General features: G+C 49.4%; 1 protein-coding gene across 5 annotated transcripts in view; it reads right to left on the bottom strand.

The window, feature by feature from the left end:
• The window catches only part of TET3 (tet methylcytosine dioxygenase 3), a 189,078-nt gene that overhangs the window by 34,851 nt on the left and 139,279 nt on the right, over nucleotides 1-14,948 (bottom strand). For all 5 annotated transcript variants that reach the window (XM_077474461.1, XM_077474460.1, XM_077474462.1 and 2 more), the window contains 3 exons: nucleotides 11,086-11,294; nucleotides 3,889-4,039; nucleotides 246-335 (listed from right to left, as the gene is read on the bottom strand). In XM_077474461.1, the coding sequence (XP_077330587.1) occupies nucleotides 246-335; nucleotides 3,889-4,039; nucleotides 11,086-11,294 (450 nt within the window). The remainder of the gene's footprint in view (nucleotides 1-245; nucleotides 336-3,888; nucleotides 4,040-11,085; nucleotides 11,295-14,948) is intronic.

The following is a 14,948-nucleotide window of genomic DNA, read 5'->3' as shown; positions in this document are numbered from 1 at the left end:
CCACTATCACCCCACCCCAGAAAACCAGGATCTTCCCACCGACTCTCCACTATCACCCCACCCCAGAAAACCAGGATCTTCCCACCGACTCTCCACTATCACCCCACCCCAGAAAACCAGGATCTTCCCACCGACTCTCCACTAGGTAGGCTCTATAATATCATAGTAAATGTACAACGATGCCTAGAAGAGACTCTGCGGAGATCTGCAGTCACGGTACATACGCGGAGCGTAGAAACGATTACCTGATTTGTGTACGCCTGGGGGGCCAGCTGCTTGTAAACTGGGGCAACATTCGTGGCCAAGTTCTGGAAGCTGTCCTTCAGAACATCCTCCTGAAAATACAACAGTAAGATGGATGAGTGACCTCCATGGAAAGGCGTAAACATGACATATATGGTCCCCTGGCTGAGGAAGGTATATACTATACATGGTATACATGACATATATGGTCCTCTGGCTGAGGAGGGTATATACTATACATGGTATACATGACATATATGGTATCCTGGCTGAGGAGGGTATATACTATACATGGTATACATGACATATATGGTCCTCTGGCTGAGGAGGGTATATACTATACATGGTATACATGACATATATGGTACCCTGGCTGAGGAGGGTATATACTATACATGGTATACATGACATATATGGTCCCCTGGCTGAGGAAGGTATATACTATACATGGTATACATGACATATATGATCCCCTGGCTGAGGAAGGTATATACTATACATGGTATACATGACATATATGGTACCCTGGCTGAGGAGGGTATATACTATACATGGTATACATGACATATATGGTACCCTGGCTGAGGAGGGTATATACTATACATGGTATACATGATATATATGGTCCTCTGGCTGAGGAGGGTATATACTATACATGGTATACATGACATATATGGTACCCTGGCTGAGGAGGGTATATACTATACATGGCATACATAACATATATGGTCCCCTGGCTGAGGAGGGTATATACTATACATGGCATACATGACATATATGGTCCCCTGGCTGAGGAGGGTATATACTATACATGGTATACATGACATATATGGCCCCCTGGCTGAGGAGGGTATATACTATACATGGTATACATGACATATATGATCCCCTGGCTGAGGAAGGTATATACTATACATGGTATACATGACATATATGGTCCTCTGGCTGAGGAGGGTATATACTATACATGGCATACATGACATATATGGTCCCCTGGCTGAGGAGGGTATATACTATACATGGCATACATGACATATATGGTCCCCTGGCTGAGGAGGGTATATACTATACATGGTATACATGACATATATGGTCCCCTGGCTGAGGAGGGTATATACTGTACATGGTATACATGACATATATGGTCCCCTGGCTGAGGAGGGTATATACTGTATATACTATACATGGTATACATGACATATATGGTCCCCTGGCTGAGGAGGGTATATACTGTATATACTGTACATGGTATACATGACATATATGGTCCCCTGGCTGAGGAGGGTATATACTGTACATGGTATACATGACATATATGGTACCCTGGCTGAGGAAGGTATATACTATACATGGTATACATGACATATATGGTACCCTGGCTGAGGAGGGTATATACTATACATGGTATACATGACATATATGGTCCCCTGGCTGAGGAGGGTATATACTATACATGGTATACATGACATATATGATCCCCTGGCTGAGGAAGGTATATACTATACATGGTATACATGACATATATGGTCCTCTGGCTGAGGAGGGTATATACTATACATGGCATACATGACATATATGGTCCCCTGGCTGAGGAGGGTATATACTATACATGGTATACATGACATATATGGTCCCCTGGCTGAGGAGGGTATATACTATACATGGTATACATGACATATATGGTCCCCTGGCTGAGGAGGGTATATACTGTACATGGTATACATGACATATATGGTCCCCTGGCTGAGGAGGGTATATACTGTATATACTATACATGGTATACATGACATATATGGTCCCCTGGCTGAGGAGGGTATATACTGTATATACTATACATGGTATACATGACATATATGGTCCCCTGGCTGAGGAGGGTATATACTGTATATACTATACATGGTATACATGACATATATGGTCCCCTGGCTGAGGAGGGTATATACTATACATGGTATACATGACATATATGGTCCCCTGGCTGAGGAGGGTATATACTGTACATGGTATACATGACATATATGGTCCCCTGGCTGAGGAGGGTATATACTGTATATACTATACATGGTATACATGACATATATGGTCCCCTGGCTGAGGAGGGTATATACTGTACATGGTATACATGACATATATGGTACCCTGGCTGAGGAAGGTATATACTATACATGGTATACATGACATATATGGTACCCTGGCTGAGGAGGGTATATACTATACATGGTATACATGACATATATGGTCCCCTGGCTGAGGAGGGTATATACTATACATGGTATACATGACATATATGATCCCCTGGCTGAGGAAGGTATATACTATACATGGTATACATGACATATATGGTCCTCTGGCTGAGGAGGGTATATACTATACATGGCATACATGACATATATGGTCCCCTGGCTGAGGAGGGTATATACTATACATGGTATACATGACATATATGGTCCCCTGGCTGAGGAGGGTATATACTATACATGGTATACATGACATATATGGTCCCCTGGCTGAGGAGGGTATATACTGTACATGGTATACATGACATATATGGTCCCCTGGCTGAGGAGGGTATATACTGTATATACTATACATGGTATACATGACATATATGGTCCCCTGGCTGAGGAGGGTATATACTGTATATACTATACATGGTATACATGACATATATGGTCCCCTGGCTGAGGAGGGTATATACTGTATATACTATACATGGTATACATGACATATATGGTCCCCTGGCTGAGGAGGGTATATACTGTACATGGTATACAACACAGACATAGATATCAGAAAATTGTGATTTGCATATTATTATATCTATATAATGATTACCACCCTGGGGGTCTCATATCATCGTTCTGGAAGTTCTTCATGTACAATTCCGTTACTGTTCAGCATTGTGGAAGGTGAACTGCTTACTATACATGGCTGCACATCGCAACTCGCCGGATTAAATCATCCCATTTATTATTAGCCAGCAATACCTCCAATCATATCATTAAAGCCGAACCCCAGCTACGGATTTATGGCTCGCCCTAATCTAAGTATGCAAATTCCTGGCTGATGTCTATGGAAGAGGACAACCCGTGTAACTAGGAAACAAGTCCAGAGCCGGAGTCCAGCTTTAATGTAACCGAGTTCCTCCAGGGTCACAATATAGATGGATGGAGGCTTCTCCTACTTCAGTATCGGTCCCGGGAACCGGACTAAAGACTGAAGACTGAAGACTGAAGACTGAAGACTGAATAATGAAGACTGAAGACTGAAGACTGAAGACTGAGCTCCCCAATCACAGAGAGACTCGGAACCCTCCATGGTTTCTACGAGGCTCTAATAATAATAATAATGGACGGTTTCTGATGATTCAGCAGCAATAAGTAGAATATCAGATAAAAATCCCACCAACAGATTCCATCCATCCCATTCTATACCGGTACAAGAGCTGACACTCGGCCCACGGGAGGGGGGGACCAACAATACCGGCCAATCCAAATAGATCTCTGTTATGTCAGAAGACTAAACCTATCCAATAGACTTCTCCAACATAAACCTCCCCACAAGAGCTTGGACCATAAAAAACATGGCGGGAAACTGAGGAACATAAAGACATCTATGAAAGACCTCTACATAATGGCCACCTACCTCCTTAGGATGATCCCCTACCAGTCGGAACTTCCTGGGGGTCTTGCTGCGGGCGTACTTGCACCCATTGAAGTACATACTCCAGGAGCATCCGAAGGAGAAGGAGGCTCCACAGGTGTTGGGATCCTTCCCTTGGCATGCGCAGGTCCGGCTACAACACACAAGAGACAGGAAATCAACACGTGGAAGACGTTCGATGGGATGTGAACAATCGTCTCCCTTCCAGTGAAGGAATATCAAAACATTTCTGCTGATAGTTCTGTATGGAGAAGTCTCAGCAGACAATAGCAGATCACCTAAGATATTACTGTCTGTATATCTCCTGTGTGAGATCACCTAAGGTATTACTGTCTGTATATCTCCCGTGTGAGATCACCTAAGATATTACTGTCTGTATATCTCCTGTGTGAGATCACCTAAGATATTACTGTCTGTATATCTCCCGTGTGAGATCACCTAAGGTATTACTGTCTGTATATCTCCCGTGTGAGATCACCTAAGATATTACTGTCTGTATATCTCCCGTGTGAGATCACCTAAGGTATTACTGTCTGTATATCTCCCGTGTGAGATCACCTAAGGTATTACTGTCTGTATATCTCCTGTGTGAGATCACCTAAGGTATTACTGTCTGTATATCTCCCGTGTGAGATCACCTAAGGTATTACTGTCTGTATATCTCCCGTGTGAGATCACCTAAGGTATTACTGTCTGTATATCTCCTGTGTGAGATCACCTAAGGTATTACTGTCTGTATATCTCCTGTGTGAGATCACCTAAGGTATTACTGTCTGTATATCTCCCGTGTGAGATCACCTAAGGTATTACTGTCTGTATATCTCCAGTGTGAGATCACCTAAGGTATTACTGTCTGTATATCTCCCGTGTGAGATCACCTCAGCCGGTATTACTGTCTGTATATCTCCCGTGTGAGATCACCTCAGCCGGTATTACTGTCCGCGTCTTATGAGATAACTGTTGGCAGACAGGAATCTGTTCGGTGTGTCGATCATTTTGCGGATCTCTGCTATGTAAACCAGTACTGCTTGTTCTGGAATGTTCCTCACCAGCCATTAAGGCGCCACTCTGTCATGAGGAAGCAAAGCCGGGCTCCTCTACAAAGATGGCCGCCTCCACACGGAGATACAGTGCCGCACCCAGCACGCTAAATCAATAACAGGTCAATAAGCTTCCAATGGGTGCTCACCATACACATAATTGGCCTCCTGCACAGATTGGCCTCCTGCACTCCTACATGGGAGATTGGCTTCCTACATGGGAGATTGGCCTCCTACACAGGGAATTGGCCTCCTACATGGGAGATTGGCCTCCTACACAGGGAATTGGCCTCCTACATGGGAGATTGGCCTCCTACATGGGGGATTGGCCTTCTACATGCGGGATTGGCCTCCTACACTCCTACATGGGGAATTGGCCTCCTACATGGGAGATTGGCCTCCTACATGGGGGATTTGCCTCCTACACAGGGAATTGGCCTCTTACATGGGAGATTGGCCTAATACACTCCTACATGGGAGATTGGCTTCCTACATGGGGAATTGGCCTCCTACATGGGGAATTGGCCTCCTACATGGGAGATTGGCCTCCTACATGGGAGATTTGCCTCCTACACAGGGAATTGGCCTCCTACATGGGGGATTGGCCTAAAACACTCCTACATGGGAGATTGGCTTCCTACATGGGGGATTGGCCTCCTACACAGGGAATTGGCCTCCTACACAGGGAATTGGCCTCCTACATGGGAGTTTGGCCTCCTACATGGGGGATTGACCTCTTACACTCCTACATGGGAGATTGGCCTCCTACATGGGGGATTGGCCTCCTACACTCCTACATGGGGGATTGGCCTCCTACACTCCTACATGGGATATTGGCCTCCTACATGGGATATTGGCCTCCTACATGGGAGATTGGCCTCCTACATGCGGGATTGGCCTCCTACACTCCTACATGGGGGATTGGCCTCCTACATGGGGAATTGGCCTCCTACATGGGAGATTTGCCTCCTACATGGGGAATTGGCCTCCTACATGGGGGATGGGCCTCCTACATGGGGAATTGGCCTCCAAATGGGGGATTGGCCTCCTACATGGGAGATGTGTCCAGACAATATGGGGGTAACATTGCGTAATGGGCGGTTGATATATTAGCACAGAGGTATAACGTTCCGGTTTCATAAGATCTGGGGATGTTGGTTATCCCAGGCCTGGCTCCATTGGACCTAGTCTTGGATAGACTATTATTATAAAATCTGAGTATATACAGTATATAGCGCACCCCACGTAGGAGCCGCCGGTGAGACAAGATCCCCCACCCTGCACAGCCGGGCACACCGAGTCTTCACAGACAGAGAGACAGTCCGGGACTTTGTTCCTGTGGTTCAATTTGGGGGTAAGAATGTGAATAGGAGGTTATGGGATGTCCACCTGACTTCAGAACAGCTTCCTATATACAGACCCTATATACTGTCTTTATATACAGTCCCTATATACAGTCTTGATATACAGACCCAATATACTGTCCCTATATACAGTCTCTATATACAATCTCTATATACAGTCCCTATATAAAGTCCCTATATACTGTCTCTATGTACACTCCACTTCTTCCTCCAGCACTTCTCTTGCTTGTAGGACTCAGCTATGCCACCCAGCAGTAATTTGTGTAGGAAAGGCCCATTACAGGTAGGGACCCCGGGCCCCTATACTTGAAGAGCAGGTAGGGTGTCACGGCTCGCACTTTCCCACCACTTCCTCCCGTGGTCACTGATCCCAGCACCACCGCTTCAGGCACTGCCAATCTGCCTGGCTACAGCTGCCCCTGGCCACTTCTCCACAGTCCTTCTCAGGAGATCTCCTGCTGTCCTCTGCTTGCTCCTGTGCCTCCAGGAAGGATTCATCTGTGTGTTGTAGAGGGTCCCTCCAGCACCCAAGTCCCAGACCCGAGGTCCCCCCCCCCCCCCCCCCCAGGGCCTCCGACAGCCTCCTCAGCACTCCATCTCCCACCCAACACACACTGTTCATGCTGGCATCACCCATGAGTATTTATGAGGTACCTGCCTCCTGCCAGCCCAATTTGCTGTGCATTGGCTGAGGCCCTCCTAGACTCCACCCTCTGCTTCTGGAAGCTTCTCCAATGTTCCAGAGAACAAGGGGAGGTATCAGTGGTACTGCTTGCTGAGTCATCCAGCCTCCCTGAGTCACTCATCCCTGATCCATATTCAACCCAGCAGGGCTCTCAGCCAAGCCAATTTACCTCCTAACAACTATGTACACTAGCTACAGGGTGCTACAAGTATATCACTATGTGGTTATAAGATGGTACCTAGGTAGGTGTTCCGGGGATAGGGTGGGTTGGGGGCATCATTATGTGGTTAAAAGATGGTACCTCGGTAGGTGTTCCGGGGATAGGATGGGTTGGGGGCATCACTATGTGGTTATAAGATGGTACCTAGGTAGGTGTCCCGGGGATAGGATGGGTTGGGGGCATCACTATGTGGTTATAAGATGGTACCTCGGTAGGTGTTCCGGGGATAGGATGGGTTGGGGGCATCACTATGTGGTTATAAGATGGTACCTCGGTAGGTGTTCCGGGGATAGGATGGGTTGGGGGCATCACTATGTGGTTATAAGATGGTACCTCGGTAGGTGTTCCGGGGATAGGGTCGGTTGGGGGCATCACTATGTGGTTATAAGATTGTACCTAGGTAGGTGTTCCGGGGATAAGGTGGGTTCGGGGCATCACTATATGGTTATAAGATGGTACCTAGGTAGGTGTTCCGGGGATAGGGTGGGTTGGGGGCATCACTATATGGTTATAAGATGGTACCTAGGTAGGTGTTCCGGGGATAGGGTGGGTTGGGGGCATGACTATATAGTTATAAGATGGTACCCAGGTAGGTGTTCCGGGGATAGGGTGGGTTGGGGGCATCCCTATGTGGTTATAAGATTGTACCTAGGTAGGTGTTCCGGGGATAGGGTGGGTTGGGGGCATGACTATATAGTTATAAGATGGTACCTAAGTAGGTGTTCCGGGGATAGGGTGGGTTGGGGGCATCACTATGTGGTTATAAGATGGTACCTAGGTAGGTGTTTCGGGGATAGGGTGGGTTGGGGGCATCACTATGTGGTTATAAGATGGTACCTAGGTAGGTGTTCCGGGGATAGGGTGGATTGGGGGCATCACTATGTGGTTATAAGATAGTACCTAGGTAGGTGTTCCGGGGATAGGGTGGGTTGGGGGCATCACTATGTGGTTATAAGGTGGTAGGTAGGTGTTCCGGGGATAGGGTGGGTGGGGGTGGTTATAAGGTGGTAGGTGTTCTGGGGATAGGGTGGGTGGGGGTGGTCATAAGGTGGTAGGTGTTCCGGGGATAGGGTGGGTGGGGGTGGTCATAAGGTGGTAGGTGTTCCGGGGATAGGGTGGGTGGGGGTGGTCATAAGGTGGTAGGTGTTCCGGGGATAGGGTGGGTGGGGGTGGTCATAAGGTGGTAGGTGTTCCGGGGATAGGGTGGGTGGGGGTGGTTATAAGGTGGTAGGTGTTCCGGGGATAGGGTGGGTGGGGGTGGTCATAAGGTGGTAGGTGTTCCGGGGATAGGGTGGGTGGGGGTGGTCATAAGGTGGTAGGTGTTCCGGGGATAGGGTGGGTGGGGGTGGTTATAAGGTGGTAGGTGTTCCGGGGATAGGGTGGGTGGGGGTGGTTATAAGGTGGTAGGTGTTCTGGGGATAGGGTGGGTGGGGGTGGTCATAAGGTGGTAGGTGTTCCGGGGATAGGGTGGGTGGGGGTGGTTATAAGGTGGTAGGTGTTCCGGGGATAGGGTGGGTGGGGGTGGTCATAAGGTGGTAGGTGTTCCGGGGATAGGGTGGGTGGGGGTGGTCATAAGGTGGTAGGTGTTCCGGGGATAGGGTGGGTGGGGGTGGTAATAGGGTGGTAGGTGTTCCGGGGATAGGGTGGGTGGGGGTGGTTATAAGGTGGTAGGTGTTCCGGGGATAGGGTGGGTGGGGGTGGTAATAGGGTGGTAGGTGTTCCGGGGATAGGGTGGGTGGGGGTGGTTATAAGGTGGTAGGTGTTCCGGGGATAGGGTGGGTTGTTGGTAGGTTCCTGGATCTAGCCATGCGTTGGATGCCTATGTGGACTGCGGTACTTTGGTGTTGGGGGCGTGTTCGGCGGTGGAATCGGCAAATCACAGTCATTCTTCATCCATCTACATGATATGAATGATGATTCCGGAGAGCTGAGTGTCCTCAGAGGAAGGAGAGGGAGGGATCAGCCAATCAGAGAGGAGCGCTTTGACTTCTGCCTGCCCAGATCCTCTTCATAGAAATGATCATCTTTCATGTTTTCTAGAAGAACTCGATCAGCTTCATAAAAAGAATATAATGAGCATGTCTGTGATGGAGAAGTCACGTGCACACGATATTCCCACAAGTATTGGGACGCCTGCTATACATGAACTTTAATGACCCCCCAGTCTTAGTCCGGAGGGTTCAATATTGAGTTGGCCCTTTGCAGATATAACAGGTTCACCTCTTCTGGGAAGGCCGTCCACAAGGTTTAGGAGGGTGTCTATTGAAATGCCTGACCATTCCTCCAGAGGAGAATTTGTGAGTTCAGGCACTGATGTTGGATGAGAAGGCCTGGCTCGCAGTCTCCGCTCAGGCCAGACACGTTCTTCCACCCCAAACCCGCTCATCCATGTCTTTATGGACCTTGTTTTGTGCACTGGTCCAAATCATTTGGTGGAGGGGGGATTATGGTGTCGGGGAGGGGGGATTATGGTGTCAGAGGGGGGATTATGGAGTGGGGGGAGGGGGATTATGGTGTTAGAGGGGGGATTATGGTGTCGGAGAGGGGATTATGGTGGGGGGGTTGCTTTTCAGAGGTTGGACTTGGCCCCTTAGTTCCAGTGAAGGGAACTCTTAAGGCGTCAGCATACCAAGACATTTTGGACAATTTCATGCTCCCAACTTTGTGGGAACAGTTTGGGGACGGCCTCTTCCTGTTCCAACATGATTCCTCACCAGTGCACAAAGCAAGGTCCATAAAGACATGGATGAGCGAGTTTGGAGTGGAGGTACTTGACTGGCCTGCACAGAGTCCTGACCTCAATGCAATAGAACATCTTTGAGATGAATTAGAGCGGAGACTGGGAACCAGGCCTTCTCATCCAACATCAGTGCCTGACCTCACAAATGCTCTTCTGGAAGAATGGTCAAACATTCCCATAGACACCCTCCTAAACCTTGTGGACGGCCTTCCTAGAAAAGGTGAAGCTGTTATAGCTGCAAAGGGCCAACTCAATATTGAACCCTCTAGACTAAGACTGGGATGCCATTAAAGTTCATGTAAAGGCAGGCGTCCCAATACTTTTGGGAATATCATGTGCATGTGTATATATATATATATACTTAGTGGTGCTGCACAGCGGTTGTCCTCTCTCTGGCTGACCTTCTATATTAGCGATCGTTGATCAATGACCTGTCCTAGCCGAGGACAACTTTACAAATCTCTAGAAGTTGTACAGAAGTGGAATATAAGAAGAAACACGAGAATGTACAAAAAGTGAGAATTTGAAGTGAACGATGGGTGAATGGTGGGTGAATGATCGGTGAATGGTGGGTGAATGATCAGTGAATGGTGGGTGAACAATCAGTGAATGGTGGGTGAACAATCAGTGAATGGTGGGTGAACGATCGGTGAATGATGGGTGAACAATCAGTGAATGGTGGGTGAATGATCGGTGAATGGTGGGTGAATGATCGGTGAATGGTGGGTGAACAATCAGTGAATGGTGGGTGAACAATCAGTGAATGGTGGGTGAATGATCGGTGAATGTTGGGTGAACAATCAGTGAATGGTGGGTGAACAATCAGTGAATGGTGGGTGAACAATCAGTGAATGGTGGGTGAATGATCGGTGAATGGTGGGTGAATGATCGGTGAATGGTGGGTGAACAATCAGTGAATGGTGGGTGAACAATCAGTGAATGGTGGGTGAATGATCAGTGAATGGTGGGTGAACGATCAGTGAATGGTGGGTGAACAATCAGTGAATGGTGGGTGAATGATCAGTGAATGGTGGGTGAACGATCGGTGAATGGTGGGTGAATGATCAGTGAATGGTGGGTGAACAATCAGTGAATGGTGGGTGAATGATTGGTGAATGGTGAAGACTCACTCGTCATTCAGGCCGCATCTTCTGGATGTTGGGTTCCCGTATTTGGTGATGGTCTCTGTGATGGTGCTATAGAGCGTGTCTCCCAGGGAACGCGGGATTCCCTCCCATGCCATGATTAGTATGATGATGACGGCGTTCTCACAAGTGTGACCGGCCCGGTGCCGAACCAAAACCAGGAGCTTCTCCTCTTCACTCTGCCGCCGGATCACCTGAACAAAACAAAACATCGATTAATCACCAGAAACATAGCAGAACGTTGTGGAACGTCTAGAGTGGCCCAACATAGCAGAACGGTGTGGGACGTCTAGAGTGGCCCAACATAGCAGAACGGTGTGGGACGTCTAGAGTGGCCCAACATAGCAGAACGGTGTGGGATGTCTAGAGTGGCCCAACATAGCAGAACGGTGTGGGACGTCTAGAGTGGCCCAACATAGCAGAACGGTGTGGGATGTCTAGAGTGGCCCAACATAGCAGAACGGTGTTGGATGTCTAGAGTGGCCCAACATAGCAGAACGGTGTGGGACGTCTAGAGTGGCCCAACATAGCAGAACGGTGTGGGACGTCTAGAGTGGCCCAACATAGCAGAACTGTGTGGGATGTCTAGAGTGGCCCAACATAGCAGAACGGTGTGGGACGTCTAGAGTGGCCCAACATAGCAGAACGGTGTGGGACGTCTAGAGTGGCCCAACATAGCAGAACGTTGTGGAACGTCTAGAGTGGCCCAACATAGCAGAACGGTGTGGGATGTCTAGAGTGGCCCAACATAGCAGAACGGTGTGGGATGTCTAGAGTGGCCCAACATAGCAGAACGGTGTGGGGACGTCTAGAGTGGCCCAACATAGCAGAACGGTGTGGGATGTCTAGAGTGGCCCAACATAGCAGAACGGTGTGGGGACGTCTAGAGTGGCCCAACATAGCAGAACGGTGTGGGATGTCTAGAGTGGCCCAACATAGCAGAATGGTGTGGAACGTCTAGAGTGGCCCAACATAGCAGAACGGTGTGGGACGTCTAGAGTGGCCCAACATAGCAGAACGGTGTGGGACGTCTAGAGTGGCCCAACATAGCAGAACGTTGTGGAACGTCTAGAGTGGCCCAACATAGCAGAACGGTGTGGGACGTCTAGAGTGGCACAACATAGCAGAACAGTGTGGGAACGTCTAGAGTGGCCCAACATAGCAGAACGTTGTGGAACGTCTAGAGTGGCCCAACATAGCAGAACAGTGTGGGATGTCTAGAGTGGCCCAACATAGCAGAACAGTGTGGGACGTCTAGAGTGGCCCAACATAGCAGAACGTTGTGGAACGTCTAGAGTGGCCCAACATAGCAGAACGGTGTGGGATGTCTAGAGTGGCCCAACATAGCAGAACGGTGTGGGACGTCTAGAGTGGCCCAACATAGCAGAACGGTGTGGGACGTCTAGAGTGGCCCAACATAGCAGAACGTTGTGGAACGTCTAGAGTGGCCCAACATAGCAGAACGGTGTGGGACGTCTAGAGTGGCCCAACATAGTAGAACGGTGTGGGACGTCTAGAGTGGCCCAACATAGCAGAATGTTGTGGAACGTCTAGAGTGGCCCAACATAGCAGAACGGTGTGGGACGTCTAGAGTGGCACAACATAGCAGAACAGTGTGGGAACGTCTAGAGTGGCCCAACATAGCAGAACGTTGTGGAACGTCTAGAGTGGCCCAACATAGCAGAACAGTGTGGGATGTCTAGAGTGGCCCAACATAGCAGAACAGTGTGGGACGTCTAGAGTGGCCCAACATAGCAGAACGTTGTGGAACGTCTAGAGTGGCCCAACATAGTAGAACAGTGTGGGACGTCTAGAGTGGCCCAACATAGCAGAACGGTGTGGGACGTCTAGAGTGGCCCAACATAGCAGAACGTTGTGGAACGTCTAGAGTGGCCCAACATAGCAGAACAGTGTGGGATGTCTAGAGTGGCCCAACATAGCAGAACGGTGTTGGACGTCTAGAGTGGCCCAACATAGTAGAACGGTGTGGAACGTCTAGAGTGGCCCAACATAGCAGAACAGTGTGGGATGTCTAGAGTGGCCCAACATAGCAGAACGGTGTTGGACGTCTAGAGTGGCCCAACATAGCAGAACGGTGTGGGACGTCTAGAGTGGCCCAACATAGCAGAACGGTGTGGGACGTCTAGAGTGGCCCAACATAGCAGAACGTTGTGGAACGTCTAGAGTGGCCCAACATAGCAGAACAGTGTGGGATGTCTAGAGTGGCCCAACATAGCAGAACGGTGTTGGACGTCTAGAGTGGCCCAACATAGTAGAACGGTGGGGAACGTCTAGAGTGGCCCAACATAGCAGAACAGTGTGGGATGTCTAGAGTGGCCCAACATAGCAGAACGGTGTTGGACGTCTAGAGTGGCCCAACATAGCAGAACGGTGTGGGACGTCTAGAGTGGCCCAACATAGCAGAACGGTGTGGGACGTCTAGAGTGGCCCAACATAGCAGAACGGTGTGGGACGTCTAGAGTGGCCCAACATAGCAGAACGGTGTGGGACGTCTAGAGTGGCCCAACATAGCAGAACGGTGTGGGACGTCTAGAGTGGCCCAACATAGCAGAACGGTGTGAGACGTCTAGAGTGGCCCAACATAGCAGAACGGTGTGGAACGTCTAGAGTGGCCCAACATAGCAGAACGGTGTGGGACGTCTAGAGTGGCACAACATAGCAGAACGGTGTGGGACGTCTAGAGTGGCACAACATAGCAGAACGGTGTGGGATGTCTAGAGTGGCCCAACATAGCAGAACGGTGTGGAACGTCTAGAGTGGCCCAACATAGCAGAACGGTGTGGGACGTCTAGAGTGGCCCAACATAGCAGAACGGTGTGGGACGTCTAGAGTGGCACAACATAGCAGAACGGTGTGGGATGTCTAGAGTGGCCCAACATAGCAGAACGGTGTGGGACGTCTAGAGTGACCCAACATAGCAGAACGGTGTGGGGACGTCTAGAGTGGCCCAACATAGCAGAACGGTGTGGGACGTCTAGAGTGGCCCAACATAGCAGAACGGTGTGGGACGTCTAGAGTGGCCCAACATAGCAGAACGTTGTGGAACGTCTAGAGTGGCCCAACATAGCAGAACAGTGTGGGATGTCTAGAGTGGCCCAACATAGCAGAACGGTGTTGGACGTCTAGAGTGGCCCAACATAGTAGAACGGTGTGGAACGTCTAGAGTGGCCCAACATAGCAGAACAGTGTGGGATGTCTAGAGTGGCCCAACATAGCAGAACGGTGTTGGACGTCTAGAGTGGCCCAACATAGCAGAACGGTGTGGGACGTCTAGAGTGGCCCAACATAGCAGAACGGTGTGGGACGTCTAGAGTGGCCCAACATAGCAGAACGTTGTGGAACGTCTAGAGTGGCCCAACATAGCAGAACAGTGTGGGATGTCTAGAGTGGCCCAACATAGCAGAACGGTTTTGGACGTCTAGAGTGGCCCAACATAGTAGAACGGTGTGGAACGTCTAGAGTAGCCCAACATAGCAGAACAGTGTGGGATGTCTAGAGTGGCCCAACATAGCAGAACGGTGTTGGACGTCTAGAGTGGCCCAACATAGCAGAACGGTGTGGGACGTCTAGAGTGGCCCAACATAGCAGAACGGTGTGGGACGTCTAGAGTGGCCCAACATAGCAGAACGGTGTGGGACGTCTAGAGTGGCCCAACATAGCAGAACGGTGTGGGACGTCTAGAGTGGCCCAACATAGCAGAACGGTGTGGGACGTCTAGAGTGGCCCAACATAGCAGAACGGTGTGAGACGTCTAGAGTGGCCCAACATAGCAGAACGGTGTGGAACGTCTAGAGTGGCCAAACATAGCAGAACGGTGTGGGACGTCT

The sequence above is a fragment of the Lithobates pipiens genome, unplaced genomic scaffold (assembly GCF_037356315.1).
Source record: "Lithobates pipiens isolate NorthernLeopardFrog02 unplaced genomic scaffold, aLitPip1_a1.2 Scaffold_86, whole genome shotgun sequence".
In the NCBI taxonomy this organism is placed as follows: Eukaryota; Metazoa; Chordata; class Amphibia; order Anura; family Ranidae; genus Lithobates; species Lithobates pipiens.
Note: the sequence above shows the minus strand (reverse complement) of the source record. Positions and strands in the feature narration are given on the sequence as shown.